General features: G+C 49.9%; 1 protein-coding gene across 1 annotated transcript in view; it reads right to left on the reverse strand.

Moving 5' to 3' along the window:
* Nucleotides 1-7,242, reverse strand: part of WNT7A (Wnt family member 7A) — a 36,462-nt gene extending 29,220 nt beyond the window's left edge. Inside the window, exons 1-2 of the mRNA XM_074151545.1 lie at nucleotides 7,172-7,242; nucleotides 6,065-6,291 (exon numbers count right to left, since the gene is read on the reverse strand). Of these exons, the coding sequence (XP_074007646.1) occupies nucleotides 6,065-6,291; nucleotides 7,172-7,242 (298 nt within the window). The remainder of the gene's footprint in view (nucleotides 1-6,064; nucleotides 6,292-7,171) is intronic.
* Between the last annotated feature and the right edge of the window lie 12,289 nt (nucleotides 7,243-19,531).

Consider the following 19,531-nt stretch of genomic DNA (forward strand, 5'->3'; position numbering starts at 1 on the left):
GAGGAAACACTCCAGGTACAGTGACTATTTTTGAAAATAACCTTCTTTAAACTTACAAAGTTACTGCTCCAGACATTAAAAAAACCACAGCCACTATTTTGGAGTCCAACCAAGAGTTTGCCCTTTTCAGAGGGCTCAGATCCCTCCACCCCAGTGCTTTCCTTGAGAAAACCCCCTGTGCTGACCCTGCGCTCAGAGATCGCTCTTCTGCCGTTCTAATGAAATGTAAATCTTTTTGTTTCTCTGAAACATGTACTCACAAGACACATCTGAAGGCAGGTATGAAAACCTTCTGATGGGAATTCCAACTGCAATGACCTTGGGGCAATGTTTTATCTTACAGTGACAGTCCCTGTTGAGAAGTTTGACTTTTTGGTGTAGAGCAGCTTGCTGGGGTTTGAATGTTCAGCCCATATTTCACCCAGGCCCCTCTTTTGCCTGCAAATAACTGTTCTTGTGCAAGATACTGACATTAAAAACTGGTTGTGAGGGCTGGAAACTTAGCACAGAAATGCAAATCCTGACCCTGCTTGAATAGATAGCGAGACTCCTGTTAATTATAACAATATTTCTTTTCTTTATATCTCAGGAGATTCGTAACACCACTGGTCCTGAAAACAGAGTATTTATCAATCATTCTTCTAAATATTGACCACACTGAAGAGCGCAGCAGCACTTAGAACCTGGTTTCCCACAGCCTTGTGCAGGTAACCTTCCGTGCAATATAAAATCTGCCTGTGCTTCTTTACTTGGTCTGTTATTTCTTAATTCAGAATCACACTTTAAAACCTGACACAAGATACTATGCCAGTATTTAAAATCAAAAAGCTCTAGTAAATGATTGCTCCTTCCTTGAACACGCCTGTACCAGCATGTTTTCAAAAGTGTTTAACACAGTGATGAAATGAAGTTTTACTCTATTATTTTTCTTTTAACTCTACCAGACCAGATAGGAGAACGAGGCAGAACTCATTCAAGGGAACTCTCTTTTGTATACTCCCTACTGAAAAAGATGGTTAGAGTTTGGCTTCTAAGATAGTTGTCATTTGTTTCAATAACTAAGAGTGGGAATGTCCCCTCCTCCTTTACCATAGAAGCCATAGAAGAAAAGTTTTTTTTAATATATGGAAAATAAATCACTGCTCATTTCAGTTCAGTGAGCAGTGCAGAGCTAACAGTGTATGGTATAAAGGAAATATAAAACAGCCTCTCCTGTTTTAATGTGCACATCTGGGTACATCTGTAATGATCCCGGAGCCCAAGGCATCGTGCACAATGTACGTAGATACAGCTGCGCTCACAAGTTTTAAGACCAGTTACTCCATATAGATTCTTGGTTTGATTGCAGCTTTCCTGAACGTCAGATGGATGAAGGTATCAAGGTGATTATACTGAAAGTACCAAGGAACCAAGGAACTGGTGGATTTTAGTAAGACCAGGATGAAAACTTGGTTGAAACCGGTTTTGTTGTAATGCTCTTTGGGGAGTACGCCATGTCTTCATAGCCCCCGGCTGATTCCCTCCATCCTCTCCCGTGCTGGGTCCTTGACAGCTTCCGCACGGCTGTAGCGCCTTTCTCTTCATAGATCTGCGCTGAGACGAGTTTCCACTTTGCTGTGCCACTTTGTGGAGATTCATTCAAACAGTTTGTATTATTTTTACTGGGGAAGTCTCATTTGATAGTGGCAGTGCTGCTCGGTTAAGACAAAAAGACATGATTTTGTATTTTTGTCCTATGATGCTGATACGGTGCTGTCCTCTAGATACCATTAAATGCATACATATCCTACAGCAATTATTTGAGATAGTTACTCCTTGGCTTGTGATTATCCCAAAGAGCCAACATTTCTGTTGGCTACCTGTTCACAAGGTAGCACGCTGCAAAACAGGCTACTCGGGCACCTGATGGAAAGCCTCCTCCGTAGCACCTGCTCCTGCCGTGGCCCATCAGAGCTCAAATCTGATTTTCAGATTCTATCAAAGGCATCTCTGGTTGCTCAGATGTTTAGGCTTTAACCGCATTTCACCTGAAGAGAGGTGGGCAGGATTTTTTTGGCCTATCCTGCTTTAAAACCTTGGTTTTCATTGTGGCCATCTTCAGGAACGGAACTGCTGACTACCGTAAGAAATATGTTTGTTTTTAAAAGTGTCCACAATTGCAGTGTTGCGTCATCTCCATGGTTATTTTAAAAATTCTCTTTGTGACTTTACATTATTAATAAGGTGTCTACAGAATTGTCTAGAAAAAAAATCCTTGTGTTGATCTTGATTGTGATTTTATCATTTCCTGCTGTAATTGGACCGAGTCCTCAGCTGGAGTAAACTGATGTCACTTTTACTCTCTTGTTTCTCTTCATGTAATTGGCACTATTGTCACTGGCTGTCACGATAAGATATCCACAGCGTGTCAGTAGGGAAGAACCTCTCTTTTGAAGGACAAACTAGATAAAATGACGCAAGAAGTGGAGAGTATTTGCAGTGCACTGGTTGGAAGCACCCTGTAACGAGCTGGGAACTCAAGGCTGAGATCACAAACATGAAGCGTGGATGAATTTAAATGGTTGCTAACTAAAGCTCTACAACTAAATTAGCACTGGAAGACAGATTATATGTGAATTTGTTAAAAAGCAGATACACACACATGGTACAGATTAGAACAGGAAAGTTTTGCTTGATGCTTTCCTCCTGCAGATGTCAAAGTGTGTCTCCAAGGCTGGTATCCTCGTTGCCATTTTAAAAATAGGACCAAAGAAGCACGGCAGAGGAGTGTACCAGGGTCCCTCAGCCACCCAACGCAGGGCCACCAGGAGAGTTTAGGCCTCCTGAATCACCCTGAAGCATCAACAGGAGAATTTAAGTAATGAATTAATGACTTCATGAATTTAAGTTATGAATAACACTCATAAAACAGATTACCCAGTAAAGGTGAAAGTAAGGAAAGCTGGTTTTGAAGAGGTTTTGCTTGGTGTGCCATCAAAATCATGGGTCGGGAAATACATCTCAAGAATCTGTGGTATCCAAGGGAACTTACTTGTACGGACTAACGCACACACATCCTATTAGCACCAGAGTTACTCAAGCACATTGTCCCAAATCACTATTAGAGGCTGCTCGCTGCAGGTGACCAGCAGAGCGGTGGCCAGGAGAGCCCCGTCACTGTCAGTCTGAGGTTATGTCCTAATCACAGCACCATGGAGCAGTGTCCCTCCTGAGGCAGAGCCAAGCTCCCTCATGGAGAGGGCAGAATGAGGTCCTGCGTGGGCCACTGACTTCATTGCCAGTGGCAAGACCAAGGTGCCCCATGTACTTCTGAGGTAGTAACTCTACAGATGCAGTTGGCCAAGAAATAGAATCAGTCTTTGAACGCTATAAAAGGTACCAATGTATTAGTTGTTGTTTGAATAGTGTTTTGTAGCACACAACCTGTCAAAGGGCCGAGAATCTTGAGCTGTTGCTGCTAGTTAAAAAGCTACAAGGGTACAGAATCTTTGCCCTAACACTAATCTGGGTTGTCCTTGTGCACAGTAACCTTAAATACATCCTATAGGCTATACGGTCCTTCATGTCACACGTCTCTTTTACCTTGCTGTCTAGGGTCAGGCACACAGGCCTGATCTCCTGTTTGTGGCTACCAAATTTGGCTTATGGCTTTATGGCACATAGGTTTTACCCTTTTTTAACCAGAGCAAAGTATTGTCACCTGGAACCCATCCTGACACAAATATCTTAGAGAAAGAGAGAGAAATGTAGGGAAGAGATGAGTTTTCCTTATAGCTGTAGAAAGATGAGCTGTGCCAGATATTCAAGGTTTCTAGACGTGCTGATAGGGAAGAAGCAGAAGAACGAGGAGACACCCTGTGCAGGAGGGGTTATGTTAGAATATTTCATGGTGTTTGAGGGCCTGAGTACTTTTATCCCTGAGACACCACACGTCTCGTGTGCCAGTAAAATTCACCACTGCAGATTTCAAACCTGTGTGATTTTTAGCAAAGTTTGTTTTCAAATGTAAAGGTATAACCTGTTTAAGTTTGAAGGGTTTGGTTATTCTCTAAATGAGTTTTATAATTTGGATGCCATTCAACACTTGACTGTATTCTGAAACCAATGATGAATCTGCCCTATCCATCTTAGCCTCGTAATGGATAGATAGAACATATTAAGAGTTATCACCTCAAAGACGGATCAAAGTCTACTTCCTTCAATATTGACTTTCTTTAAAAGGACCTAAATATAACCCGCTAGCTAAATAATTCAATTTTGGGGGGGGGGGGGGGGAGGAACTGAGTGTGTGTTTATCCAACAGACCACAATAACTCCGCAGTTTTATGATTTGCTGGAGAAGAAGAAATCCTTCTCACATTTTCTGTTTAAGGAAATGTTACTCTGAGGCTAAATGAGCCCAAACCTGTCAGCCATCCAAATGGACTCTTCACTGACATAAGTGGCAAACACTTGCACGGATCACCAACAGGAACAGCTCAGCTCAAGGAACAGAAACAATGAGCTAACCTGAATAAATGGTCCATTTTCAGATGTTTCACAATGTCGTGCAGGGTGGTTTTCACATTCCCTACTTGACTCACTGTGTTTGATTATCAAAGGTGTCGAAAGATCAGTAACTCACACAGGGCCTTCAAATTTAGTCATCTTGTTGTCTTCCTGATCTTTCCTTAACTATCTCAAAGTTTTGGAAAATACACATTTTGGTGTGCACACACGTGATGAAATATAGGTTCGGTGAACACCAGGCGTTCCCGGGAGTTGCGGAGCAGAGTGGCAATGCTGGAGCTCTGCATTCCGTGAGAATGCAAGGAATGAGGTAGTGGGGCCGTATCCTGCTCCTTGTCCATATGTAACCAAACGGCGCCTGGAGCCAGGCCAGGCCAGGGGGTTTCCCAACCAGCCAGAAGCCAGGGTCAGCCGCTGTAGGACTGCCCAGGGCTCTGCTGCCTTCTGTCCTCGCTCACTTCTTCCGTTCACCTCAAATATCCACATTTTCTATCGCACTAAGTGTACTTCGACTGGTTTTCTGCATCTACATTTCAGGTGGGGAGGAGGCAGAGAGACTCAAGTCTGGAAACCACAGATCCCAACTTCAACTCCTGGATGCAGAATGCCGTTCTGTGAGTGATTAGCTTTCAATTATGGCTCTAAAAATGGATATACCTGTATTTGGAAAAGACTTTTCCTCCCTCTTTGTATTTTAAGTGCTATGAACAAACAAACACTGAGTAAGCTCCACTGCTACGTGTTCTGCAGTACAGGGGTATGAGAATTTTGATCTCAGCTCTGTTTCCTGAGGTATTTGTGTTTGTCATTATTAATGCTTGTTTTAGTTAAGAATTTCGATATATTTTGTACAGTTTCAATAACTGAAAAAAATGGAAACTGGAAATGGGATCTTTTGCCTGTGGATTGGAACAGGTTTTGTGAATGCCCTGACATCTCAAACACCCATTCTTTCTGCTGGGAGAGAGGGCACTCGACAGAGTTGCTATAGAGTAACTATTTCAGGTGGTGGAAATCTCTTATAATGAGACCGATCCCTGGACCTTCATACCGACAGGTAGAAACATCAGGCAAACATCACTGGTGAGGTGCCTGCACCCCAGAAATGCGATTCTAACCCCACTCAGCATTTGATCTCTGACCACTACCTTTAGCCAGAACCAAACACCTCAAACACCTTCTTCACGTCCTTAAATACCTGAATAAGGCTGCTGTCCTGCGCGCACAAGCAGAAAAGCTTTCGGAGGGGGTTTGCGAGAGCAGGACAGTGAAATTCTGCAGTGGAATTGCTTTCTGAACCACAGCAAGGGCAGGTACCCTGCGAGGGGGAAGCACAGATGTCCCTCACACCGGGAAGGACAGTCACAGTGTCCAGGTGACCACACTCAAGGTGATGGTCCTGCCCTGGCTGGCACACAAGCTGTGTGAGCTGGATGGTCTATCCCCAAAGCCAACAGCTCCTCGTGTCACAGCGCCCCGTGACGCTCCCCGTGTGCCCCCCTTCTGGTGACATGCAGGTGGGAGCCGGTCAGTAGCGAGCAGAGAGGACACGTACCCACTTTCAGCTCCTTCCCGAAGACAGTCCTCTCTCCCAGGGCAGAGCAGTTCCAGCGCCCGTTGCGAAACTGGAACTGGCACTCATTGATGCCCATCTGGGACCCTTCCCCGATGACGATAATAGCGTCAGGCCTGCTCTGGCAAATCGCCCGCTGCCGGGGGGCGAGACCCGGGATCTTGTTACAGATGATGCTGGCTCCCAGGGCCACCACAGAGGAAAAACCCCTGCAACGACAAGACACCAGGGGTGGCTTGGGGGCAGGCTCGTCCTGCAGGCAGACGCAGCACCCCACCACCTTCCTGCGCTGCAGGACCCAGCTTTGGCAGGTGCCCCTGGAAAGCACCCGCCTTTTCCCCCTGTCGCTTCCCTCTCTCCACAGCCAAAGCAGAGATAAGGAGCACGTGGGCTCCTGCCAAAACGGGACCAAACTTCCTCATTCGTGAATTAAAGCTCATGCAGCAGCATTGCGTGCCCAGGCCACGCACCGGCAACGGGCTGGGAGGGTTTTCCCTCTCCTCTTGAACAGTTAGAGGGAAGGAGGGAAGGAGGGAGAGAAGGGGGTTAACCCACGCTCTCTGCCCCCGGGGCTGCACCGCCTCCCCCCGTAGCCGAGCGCACCTGGACGGGCCGGGGATGCTGCGGGGCCGGAGAGCCGCCGGCTGCCCCTTTCCCCTCTCGGTGCGGCGTCTCCTCGGGCTGCAGCCGCCCGGGGGTTTCCCTACGGGGAGGCGGAGGCCCGCTCCGAGCTGCGGGAGGCGGCAGGTAGCTGCGGGAGCCGGGCGGGGGGCGAGGGCGGCCGCGGCACCCCGCGCCGGGGACGGAGAAGGCACGGCTGCCCCGGGGATGGGGTCCCCGGGTCCCCGCCGCCCGGCCCCGTAGGAGGCTGCGCCCCCGGGGGTCGCTCCAAGGCGTGGGGGCTCTACCTGTCTTTTAAGAAATAATCGTGACCGCCACCATAATTTTTTTTTTTTTTTTTTTTTTTTTTTTTTGAGTCTTGCCGAGTTAAATAGTAACAGGTCTGGGCAGGTTATAGGCTGAGAGCGAGAGAGAGCGCGATTGTTATAAAAGAAGGGGAAAAAAGAAAAAAAAAAAAAAGTTACTTACCCGATCTTGATATACACAATCCCCAGGCTCAGGAAGATGTGGAAGATCCAGCGCCTTGTTTTCCTGTTCATATTCCTTGCTTGCCGTGTCTCAGCCCCACACGCGAATCGGTGCCGGCCGCGCTGCGGGGCCGCTCCCGGCGCTGCCGCCGCGCTCAGGGCAGCGGGGCCGAGCGGGGCACCCCCCGCCGCGCCCCGCACCGGGGCCAGCCCCCACCGCCACTCACCATGGCCCGCTCCCGGGGCTCGCCTGTCCCTCTCTGGCCCGGATTTGTATGCCTGTCACACGTCGCGCTTTATTGCTGGCAATGTACGGGGCTGCGGGATCCTCCTCACCCAGCGCCGGCGGCTCCGGGCGCTCCCCCCCCCCAGGTCCAATGTTAACTAATCTCTCCCCCCCCCCCCCCCCCTTTTTTTTCCTCTTTTTTTTTTTTCTCTCTCTTTTTTTTTTTCCCCCCCTCCCTTTCTCTCTTCTTCAGCTACTTGGGCGTGTTCTCCAAAGGAGGGAGTTGTCCAGCCGGGGGGGAAGAAAGGCGGGGGCGGTGGGAAGCAGGGTAACCAGGAACGGCAGGCGGATCACCTGCCCGCCGGGAGGCTCGCAGCGATCCTCCCGGGGCGGAGAACGCGGCTCCTCCTGCGGGCACGGCCCGGAGGAAAGCGGCAGGGACTCCAGGGGGTGTCACCGGGGGGTGCCCCCGGGGCTGGCCCCGGCCCGCCGGGCGGCATGGGGCCGCCGCGCTCGGCCCGCACCCCGCGCTGCTCCGCACCGGGGGGGGGGGCTGAAGTTTGTACTCCGCGCTAGCCGCCCGTTCGCCGGGGCTGCCGAGCACCTGGGGCCGGTTTTATGCATTTGCCCCGGCCCCGAGGCTCCTCCCCTCGCTCTGCCTCCCCGCCTGTAGCGCGCTGCTCCTCTCCCTCCCGGTTGCCCAGCCGAGATGAACCGGGGCGGCGGGGCCAGCCCCCGAGCAGCCCGCAGCATCCCCGGCAGCGCCGCTTTGTGCCGCGGTGGTACCGGCAGGTACGGAGGGGCGGCCGCCCCCCAGCCCCCCCGCGGGACACCAAAAACCCTTGTATCGCCCAAATCGCCTGTGTACCTGCGCTGCCCGCTCCGCTTGTTTTTTTGTTTTTTTTGTTTTTTTTTTTTTTGTTTTTTTTTTTTTTGTTTTTTGTTTTTTGTTTTTTTTAATTGATTCTAATGACAGAGACAGGGACGCTTGGCCGGTGGCAGCCGGGTGTCCCGCCGGGCCCTGCGTGGCAGGGGGCTGCCATCAAGGTGTCCGTGGGAGGTGGCCGCGCCGGGTGCGACCCCCTCGGGGGAAGCGGCGGCTGCCGGGGGCGCTCCGCGGAGCCCAGCCGCCTTCCTGCCGCGGGGGGGCTCGGGGTGGGGGAGGGCGGCCGAGAGGGCTATCCCGGCTCCTCGTTGCGGGAATTCATGCGGATACGGTGACTCCTTTATTATCCACTTAAAATATTTCAAACAGGGAGGTTACCTAAATGATAACAGGGGTGTGGTGCGGGAATTGTTCTGCTGACAGTGTTTTTCTGCAAACAACAACAACAAAAAAAAAAACCAGAAACAGCGAAAGGCCCTCCGGATCGCTCCCGGGACGCCGGTGTGAAGCCCCTCTCGCCGGGCAGGGAGCGGAGCGGCGGCCCGGGCCCGGCCCCGCCGGTGCCACCGCATGGCCCCACCGCCCCCCGACCGCCCCCGAAGGGGGGGCCCGAGCGCGAGTGGCAGCCGGCCCCGGCAGTCCGGGGCAGGGAGGGGGCTCCCCCCTACTCATCCTCTCCCTCGCCATCGCTCCGCGTTTCCCGATGCTTTCACATCCCCCGCGGGCCGGGCTGCCCTTCCCACGGGCATCCGGAGGCAGCGGTCGGCCGGCCCCGTCCCCTGTGGGGGGAAAGGGGTGCAGTGCGGGGTGTCGGGGTGCGGGGCAGCTCCCGAGCCCCCACCCCGGACAGAGACCGGCTCCGGGGCAGAGACCGGCCCCGCCGCCGCCGGGCACCCCCTGCTCTTTGTCAAGGCGACACCTGGCGGGCGCGGTGGGGACAGCGGCGGGGACAGCGGCGGGCAGGGGTGGGCAGAGTGGCCAGGGGAGGGCAGGAATGGTCAGGAGTGGGCAGAGTGGCCAGGGGAGGGCAGGGGTGGGCAGGAGTGGGCAGAGTGGGCAGGAGAGGGCAGGGCCGGCAGCCCACGATACCTGCGGGGCGTTTGGGGGCGGTGGGAGAAGCTGCCGCAAGGGTTTTGGAGCCTCCAGGGGAATAAAGCAGGCGCTGAGCCCCGGAGTGCACCCAGCGCCAGACATGAGCCAGCGGGGCCAGAGCACACAGGCTGTGGGTGTGAAAGTAAAGCAGAGTATGTTCATTGAGTCATGGAATGGTTAGAGTTGGAAGGGACCTTAAAGATCCCACCCCCCTGCCCTGGGCAGGGACACCTCCCACCAGATCAGGTTGCTCAAAGCCTCGTCCAACCTGGCCTTGAACCCCTCCAGGGATGGGGCAGCCACAGCTTCTCTGGGCAACCTGGGCCAGGGTCTCACCACCCTCACAGCAAAGAATTTCTTCCTGATGTTTGGTCTAAATCTCTTCTCTTCCACTTTGAAGCCATTACCCCTCATCCTACCAAACGTTCATGGGAAGTAAATTCAAGACTTTGGGTGGGAGGGAAACCCTCCCAGAAAAGGAAAGTGCCATTAAGAGATAGGCAAAAAGGCATTATTCCAATTTGCACGTGTCTGTCATCTCCTTAGACCAGCGAGGACCATACTGTGCTGATGCTGACAGTGATCCCAGCCCCAGGCACCATGCTGGGACAGGCACCTGCGCTGTGCCCAAGCACCACTGCCAGCTGCGTGTGGGGAGAAGTGATGGGACCAGGGGTGTGACAACCAGAGGGGTTTGGAGAACTGGAGTACCCTGCAGACAACACATACTCCTACAGCAAATACATACTGAGATGTAACAAGTGATGGGACAAGAGGAAATGGCCTCAAGCTGCGCCAGGGGAGGTTTAGGAAGGATACTAAGAAAAATTTCTTCACAGCAGGGGTTATCAACCATTGGAACAGGCTGCCCAGGAAAGTGGTGGAGTTACCATCCCTGGAGGTATTTAAAAGCCGGGCAGACGTGGTGCTGAGGGACATGGGTTAGTGGTTGTTTTGTCAGTGTTGGGTTGATGGTTGGACTCGATGATCTGAAAGGTCCTTTCCAGCTATAACGATTCTATGGCTCTATGATTCTATGTTCACCTAGCTTGTGAGGTATATTGGCCAGCAGTTTCAGCAGGGTGAGGTGGTCCTGCATGAAGCAGCAGTATAGCATTGAGTCTTCTCACTTCTGTAAGGAAACATGGACGTGCTCAGTAAAACATCCCCTTCGCACTTGATCAAGCAGAAGTTTCCAGGTGTCAGAACATGCCTTGTCATTGCAGCCAGTCACCAAAGCATGCATTTTGCCCTGGCAGGCTTGTGAATGAAGGGGTTTATTTTTTGCTCCACATACAGCTCAGTACAATGACTTGGGCTCCTCAGGGCGAGGGCAGTTCAAGAGAACCACCAAAATTCTGCAGGTGAGCAATGGAGCCACCGCTGGAGAGGACTTGGGGACACACGGTGGAGATGGGGTTTGTTGCTTTTTTGGTTGCTCTTAGTACAATTAGTTCCATTGGTTCAATAGTCCTTGAGCAGAAATGGGCACAGTCAGTCTCCAGAATCCCATCTTGAAACCAAACCTGCTTTCCAGAGAACAAATCTACCCCTGAAGGGAACCCCTGAACACTGAAACCACTGGCAGGTCATTTTAAATATGTTTTGGAGTTTCTGTCCATATTCCCTTCTACGGTGACCTGGCACATGAAACGCGGCCCAGGAGCTCTTTAGGCTTCTGCTTTGCCTTTTCTTGTTTTTGTATTTCTGATGCTGAAGCTAGAGATGTTTTGTCTAATGCAACCTCAGCAGGTCGGCTCTTTGACACAGCCTATGGGGTAGGTCAAGGCTATGGGATAGGTCAAAGCTGAGTAAATTGTTGTCTTCAGGTTCAGTAAGAGCGGAAAACGGCAAAGCCTCCTCAGAAAATGAAGATAAATAATTTACCGGACTAATCAATGACTTTCTCTTACTCTGTTTGTTCCTAAAAAAAAATGTGATCTAAATATATGTGAGCGTGTGTGTGTGCGCATGTGAGGCATACATAAAATAACATTCCTGTGCAGATTACAGAAGGGTAGTTTGTCTTGTTTGGCAAAGTTTCTCAAACATTTTTAATCACCGTTTAATATGTTCTAGACCTTAAATGGTCCTTCCAACCGTGTGGTCTTTCCAGTGGTCTGTAGTAACTAATCTTTGCCTATTGCCTGTTTTACAGTGAGTGTATATCCAGCTTCCTTTTTTTACACTATATCTTTATATTTATTACTTTCTAATCTCTGCATAATAAAATCGACATAAGGCATTATGATAAATTCTTCTATTTCTCTTAACAGAGTACAGCAATGTTATAGGCAAATTGGTAAACTAACACAAAACTTACAACAACCATTAGAAATTCACGTCAGAATAGCAGGAATCAGGAAATAGCCCGGGGCAATAGAAATGAACTAAAAACTGTGCTATTGAAAGGGTTAAAAAGAAATCCCCGAGCTCGTGGTTCAGAAGGAGATGTCTGCAGGTGGAAATCCATCTCTCCGGATCCATCACTGGGAAGAATGCTACGTCCTTCCACAGGAACTTAGGAGGCAGTTCCTGCTCCTCCTTGAAGCACGGTTGTTGGCGTCATTGGAAAGTGGCAGGTCTGACCCAAACACCCTCGTGTGACTCCACAAGAGAGAGAGTCGGAGCCAGGCTCACCCCGCTTTGGGGGACGCACCCCTGTGTGTGTTCCAGCCCTTGGAGCAGGCACCAGGCAGCCTGGCTGGAGCGGGATGCGGCTCCTGCTGGCCACGGGCTGGCAGACAGACCAACAGACAGTCCTAGGGACAACTCTTGAGTGTGTGTCCAAGCAGACATTGTATTTCACCCACAGCAGAAGAGGAGAAACCTTGAGAGAGTGTTTCGTCCCAGAGGGAGAGCTGGCCTGTGGCAGGTTCTGACTGGTGGCCCACCCCGAGCCGTGGGGCTCGTCCCTCTCTCCCGAGATGCTCGCTGCCACGAGGAAAAGTATCCACAAGCAGAGCGAATAGTTTTATCCCACATACAATCTGCTCGCTCTCACCTTTTACTACCCACGTCTTTATTTAGCAGCAGCAACTTTCTTCTGAACAAAGACCAGGCCCAAGCTACACCCTTGAGCCATCCATCACTTGTTGCCACAGTGGTGTTCCTATTGTTAATTGTTTGTCAGGGTTGCTTTTTGGGGTTAGGCAGTGCAATGATTTAGTACATGAGCTAATCAGCTCCAAAAATGTATTCTCAAAATAAATTAGATCCAAAAAAAAAGAGAAGCTTGAAAAGTCTGCTGGTCTCGATGCAGTCCTCCTGGACTCCCTCACGAGCCCCCAGCTGGATCCAGTAGTTGCCTCCAGTTAAAGGGATTCGCTGCTGCTCCTGCTCTCTGCGCTGCCAGGGGTTACTGAAGGGAAGTAAGGACGTTTGCACAGCGCCTGGCTGCTCAGTGTGTGGTTCTGATCAAGATTATTAATGTCTCATTTTTCATAAAGAAATACAAGAAACATACCCACATACAATGGAAAAGAAAGGTTGTCTGTCTTTTCTTTTTCTTTTTTATTTTTTAAGATGGCCTCTGATAACGTGAATTCACAAGGGAGAATGTGGTTAAAAGCCCATTTTGTAACTAGATCCTGGATGATGCACACACTGTCAATACTCCAGCTCTGGCTCCCTTTTATCAGGCTAATCATAGCTGCACCGTCTTGTTGTCAAAACATCTCCTGTAGAAGCCAGACTGGAGAGTCCTTTCAGTAGCAAAAACGCGAGGTTAATATACCAGCGCGCCCTGATTAAGAATCTCCTACCTCCTAAAAGGGTGGTTAAAAAAAACCACAATAAATAAATAAATAACATTTGCAAAGCCAGTTCACTTCCTGGGCTCCTCTCGGCTCACTCCCACCATGTGTCGTATCATCATCAGCCACAGCCGCTTCTCAGCGTACAGACCTCCTTGTGGGGCTGCAAAAGGAGCGATAAATACCCTGCTGCAGAGCTTCTCCCTGCGAGGGGTGACCTCTGCAGGGAGCTGCGACAGGTCAGAGCTCAGGAAGGGTGAGAGCCGCCATCCCTGCCCGGCCTGACCACACCACTCGGGGCCCCCAGAGAGTCTGGTTTTGAACACTTCTGGAGATATAAAGGTGACATGAGCCTCGTTGGGATTGGTCACCTTGGGATCGATCAACTTGGTGATGTGGACACCTGGTGCTGAACTCAGTGATGCTGATGTGAACAGCAGTGTGAGGAAACGGCCTCAAGCTGCACCAGGTGAGGTTTAGGATGGGTATCAGGAAAAAATTTCTTCACTGAAAGGGTTGTCAAGCCTTGGAAGAGGCTGCCCAGGGCAGTGGTGGAGTCACCATCCCTGGAGGTATTTAAAAGCCAGGCAGACATGGTGCTGAGGGACATAGTTCGAGGGGGAACGGTTTTAAACTGAAAGAGGGGAGATTGAGATGAAATCTCAGGAAGAAACTCTTTCCCGTGAGGATGGTGAGACCCTGGCCCAGGTTGCCCAGAGAAGCTGTGGCTGCCCCATCCCTGGAGGGGTTCAAGGCCAGGTTGGATGGGGCTTTGAGCAACCTGATCTGGTGGAAGGTGTCCCTGCCCAGGGCAGGGAGTGGCACTGGATGGTGTTTAAGGTCCCTTCCAACCCAAACCATTCTATGGTTTAGTGGTTGTTTTGTCAGTGTTGGGTTGATGGTTGGACTCGACGATCTGAAAGGTCCCTTCTAACCTAGACGATTCTGATCTGGCAAGGTCAGGATAGGGGTCTGAGAAACCCACAGAAGGTTTGCACCCTTTCAGAGGGAAGCTCAGATCCGCAGGTCCCCCTGAGGTGTGCTCCAGGTGGGGCCCATCCCAGCCAGGCAGATGGTGACCTCCAGCTGGCAGAAGTAGTTTAGACACACACATGTACCTGGGAGCTAATTACCTGCAGCTTCATCTAGTTAGCAACTGATGGGCTCAGGCTGTTACAGGAGCTGGATGAGGAAAAAGGTGGATGACTGGAAACCAGTAGAAGTTTTGAGGTAAGGGAAGGGTTGCTGTTTGGATGATTTAGGTGTCTCCTGGCTGTTCAGTGACTTAGAAGGTGCAGGTTTTTTATGCCAGTTTGGTGCAGGGCTGTGTGTGAGTGAGGCCTGAGGAGTTCCTGAAAACAAGGTCTGTGACTCTAGGGCTTCTCTGGGTTTGGGGTTGCTCAGGCTTTTTAATCTAAGTACAGATGAAAGAATACTTTACATTAAAGCCATACTAGTGGGTTGATAAAGCTGCTCTAAGCCTGAACTGGGGAACTCCATCCAGCCCTGTTTCTGAGGTCATCTTGTAGGCTATGGGTCTCAGAGTCAAGGAAGTCTCCCTGTGTGAGGAGATGATCATCAGTTCTACTGACCATTCAAAAAAGGATAACTTCGAGGTTGTTCATGTCTGTTTTGAAAATGTCTTGATCTTTTTTCCTGTGTTTCTGAAGGACGAGGTAACTCACCGTTGCTGTGCTCCGAGTGATGTCCTGTGCTCCTGTAGGCACGTGTGTGCTCACACCAGCCCTGGTTTTGAGGCTGGAGTCCAAAATGGGATCAGGCTTAACCCTGCCTTTGGCTGCAGTGTGCGGCCCTCTGGGTACCACCTCACCTGCTTGGAGTTTGGCCCCTGAAGTGGCTGCACATGCCAGAGAAGGAGCTAATTATTAATATACATGAAGTAAATTGTTCTCTCAAACGGTAATCCTTAACATCAATAGTGGAATCGGAGAAACAGACCTCTTTTTGTCATTTTGAGCCAAGTATGTGAATCCTGCTGGTCTGCATCTCCTGTTCCTTCAAGCAATGGGCAAGTGTCACTCGGTGCCCATTGCACATCACATACAGACCTCCAGTGGCTCTTTTTTTTTTTTAATCTTTTTACCTTTTGTCCCCTGACAGGTATAAACACAGCTGTTTGATCACAGAGATGTTGCTCATCCAGGCTTTTTTCTTTTTTTTTTTCCTGCAGGATTTCTTTAGGAGACTTTTCTGATCCCACCCTATAATGAGTTACTCACTGCAGACACGCTGGGGAATACGTTGCATTTGCAAAAAATAATATTCCTGTTATCACAACAAGCACTTAGGCAAATACTATTTTTGCCTTTTTTTGGGGAAAAAGGAAAAAAAAAGGACCTGACATTTCCTTTACGCATATTAATGGACGCAGAGGTGAAAAGATGAACTGTCAAAGCAGATTATTTGTTGCCAAAGAAAGGTCTTAAACACCATGGATCTGATCCAGCAAATATGACGCAGCCTTCCAGGCAGCATAAGAACCAGGGAGCTGCAGAAGCTGTTAAAAGAAGGAATTTCAAAAGCTATGGGATTCTCCCCTGAGTCCAGAGAGGTGGAGTAGCAATAGCATACATGGATGGGAGAGAGATGGGTTGCAAAACTGGGTGTCAAACGTGCATCTTTGTTAGCCATGGCCAGACAGCGTTGAGCGTCTGGGTCCCGCTGGTGTTCCTTTGGGTGAAAAAACCTGCTGGAACCCCCTAATTCACCAGTGGTGTCCCTCAGGGCTAAGTTTTGGGGCCAGTATTGTTTAATGTCTTTGTTGATGATCTGGATAAGGGGATTGAGTGCACCCTCAGTAAGTTCGCAGATGACACCAAACTAGGTGGGAGTGTTGATCTGCTTGAGGGTCAGAAGGCTCTACAGAAGGACCTGGACAGGTTGGATCAATGGGCCAAGGCCAATGGGATGAGGTTTAATAAGGCCAATGGGATGAGGTTTAATAAGGCCAAGTGCCAGGTCCTGCATTTTGGTCACAACAACCCCAGGCAACGCTACAGGCTTGGGGAAGAGTGGCTGGAAAGCTGCCCGGCAGAAAAGGACCTGGGAGTGTTAGCGGACAGCTGGCTGAACATGAGCCAGCAGTGTGCCCAGGTGGCCAAGAAGGCCAACAGCATCCTGGCCTGTATCAGGAATAGCATGGCCAGCAGGAGCAGGGCAGTGATGGTGCCTCTGTACTGGGCACTGGTGAGGCCTCACCTCGAGTGCTGTGTTCAGTTCTGGGCCCCTCACTACAGGAAGGACACTGAGCTGCTGGAGCGTGTCCAGAGGAGAGCCACCAAGCTGGTGAGGGGTCTGGAGAACAAGTCATATGAGGAGAGGATGAGGGAACTGGGCATGTGTAGTTTGGAGGAGGCTGGGGGAGACGTCATTGCCCTCTACAACTACCTGAAAGGAGGTTGCAGAGAGGTGGGTGTTGGCCTCTTCTCCCAAGGGAATAAAGACAGGACCAGAGGAAATGGTCTGAAGTTGTGGCAGGGGAGGTTTAGGTTAGATATTAGGAAGAATTACTTTACTGAGAGAGTGCTCAGGCACTGGAACAGCCTGCCCAGGGAGGTGGTGGAGTCGCCATCCCTGGAGGTATTTAAGAAACGTGTAGACATGGCACTTCAGGGCATGCTCTAGTGCCCGAGACTGTTGGGCTGGGTGTTTTGTTTTGTGTTTGTTTGTTGGTTTTTTGTTTGTTGGTTTGTTTTGGGGGTTTTTTTTGTGTGTGTATGGTTGATCTCGAAGGTCCCTTCCAACCATGAAGATTCTGTGAAAAATGGGTGTCAAACGCGCAGGTTTGTTAGCCATGGCCAGCTGGTGTTGAGCGTCGGAGTCCTGCTGGTGTTCCTTTGGGTGACAAAACCTGCTGGATCCCCCTGATTTGCCCCAGAAAACACTGAACCCTGGCAGTTGCTGGGGGCAGGGAGCAAGGAGGAGAATGGAGCAGAGCTGAGCTGGCGCCGGTCGCCACAAACGTACGGTGAGCTCTTTGTTGGACAAATTGGCTGTGATGTGCCGAGCAGATAGCGGCTGTGGCTGGGTGGAGGGCAGTAGCCTGGACAACAAGGGTGGTGTCTGCTCCCCAAACGTGGGCAGGGCAGAGTCACAGAACAGGGGTAACAAATAGCACGAGGAAATCATGCGGAGAGGAGGGGAAGCGAGCTTGTGTCCGCGGCAGGAAGGAGGGAGAGGGTGGAGAAAGTGGCATGATGGGGAGGAAGGCACAGAAAGACACAGGTCCACTTTTTGTTCTGATGAGGATTGACCTTGGACTGATGCTCATTTACAAAACTGACAATCAGCAGCAGGCGTTTTGACACCATCACTACTATCAATGAGATTAATATAACTGTAATTACAGCTATAGTTAAAACAATGGAACTCAAAACTTCTCTTTTTCCAAAATGAAGCTTCCCTTTTTTCCCCCTCTGTTCAAAGATTTCAGATGCGCTTTTACAAGGCTGATGTCAAGGTGTCACTAGAAATGCACAAGGCCATGGTGATATCATGGTGTGAGACAGAGTTATGAGCAAGGCACATAAACTTTATGAAATATTCTAAGTTTTTTTTCCCTTCCGTTACAGCCATTGCCTAAACTGTAACCATAAAACTGGTCTTAAAATAGCACTGCAGGTAAAAAAAAAAAAAAAAAAAAAAAAGAGGAAAAGTACTGAACTAGATTTTGTTTTCCAGCCAAGTTTGTTCAAACAGCCCTTGCTAGTAGCAGAGCTTTGGGGGAATTTTGTGAACCCTGGGAAAGGGTATTGTATTTCAGATATCAGGGCTCCTATCAATAATTTCCTATCTCCTTGCAGAGCCAGGAACTTCTCCCTATCTACCTACGCAGAGATATATTTTATGTCAAGATGTAAGGCAAAACAGGCTTCCATTCAATAGTTAGCTTAAAATTATGTAAACAATACTGATCTGTCAAAAATGCGTTTGTGGAAAATGCTTGATTAAGCTAATTCATGTTTTTGGAAAGGTTTCTTGTACAGACACTTGAGGCACATCTGTTTACCACAGGCCTGGTAACATCTTCACAGCCATCACACAGCCCTCCAGTTACACATTTCCAAACAGTAATTGTGGGGTAAATAAATTAAAGGTATCAAAACATATAATTATAAACTGTTGGGGGTCTAATGATATAGAAGACAATGTGATCGAGTCCTAGCATGTACTTTGTACAGTTGAGAAGATGTTCATGGAGTCAAATCAGTACCAGGCCACAAGGTCCAGGGGTTGTTTCGGGGGGGGTTGGGGCCAGGGTTTTGGTGGCCATGGGTTGTTGTGGCCTCAGTGGCTTCAGCAGATGAACAGACTCAGCTTCAGTGTGTTCAAGGCTAGGTTGGATGGGCCTTTGGGCAACCTGGTCTAGTGGGAGGTGTCCCTGCCCAGGGCAGTGGGTGGCACTGAATGGTCTCTAAGGTCCCTTCCAATTCAAACCATTCTATCAGGAAACTCAAGTTTCTTTATGCTGGGTTAGCACCACTGCCCTACCCTCATCTGCCACGGCCCACTGAGATCAGAGCTAGAGGTGGGGTCACCTCTCTGGTGGCCAGGTGAGGACACTTGGCAACTTAATTACTGGTTCTAGGATCCATCTGCTGGAACTGCTGATTTTTCTAATAAGCTTCATGTCATATCACGGAGGATAAACACCACAAGGATGGTGTTTTCTCTCTGAACTAGGCGTGACTTCCAGATAGGACCTTTAACTTGTGGTTCGGGTGAAAATGGCTTTTCAGCTGTGTTCCAGTCTGGCTTGAGTGAGCTCTCTTGTCAGTAAAGGGTGTTTGCTGAGCTTCTCATCAGAAGGGAAAGCCTGAAAAGACACCAAGGAATTCAGCCTTTACTGGAGTATTCCTGGGAAGCACCTGGGACATGTGTGTAAGTGCACACACAAACCCTTTAGACATCTCAGAAGTATATGCTCTTGTGAAGTTATTTTCTTCTGGACCAGAGAGTAAGGGCCATTTGAAAGGCGTCAGCGTTGTGCTCGAACCGAGCAGGGGTCACAGACTGAGGGGATCCCTGGGAGGGTTTATACATTTGGTAAAGGATGTGTGATAGGAGAAGACTAAGAATTCCATCTGCCACGGATTGCTGCACTTTGCAAGCCAAGGCTTCTTGATAGTGATATCCCAGAGGAGGCCACGGAGATGCTGGGAGGGCTGGAGCCCCTCTGCTGTGAGGACAGGATGAGAGAGTTGGGGTGTTCAGCCTGGAAAAGAGAAGGCTCCAGGGAGACCTTGGAGCCCCTTCCAGTCCCTAAAGGGGCTCCAGGAAAGCTGGGGAGGGGCCCTTGATCAGAGAGGGGAGCGATGGTATGAAGGAGATTTAGATGAGATCTCAGGAAGAAATTCTTTGCTGTGAGGGTGGTGAGAGCCT

The sequence above is a fragment of the Numenius arquata genome, chromosome 8, assembly GCF_964106895.1.
Source record: "Numenius arquata chromosome 8, bNumArq3.hap1.1, whole genome shotgun sequence".
NCBI classification, from domain to species: Eukaryota; Metazoa; Chordata; class Aves; order Charadriiformes; family Scolopacidae; genus Numenius; species Numenius arquata.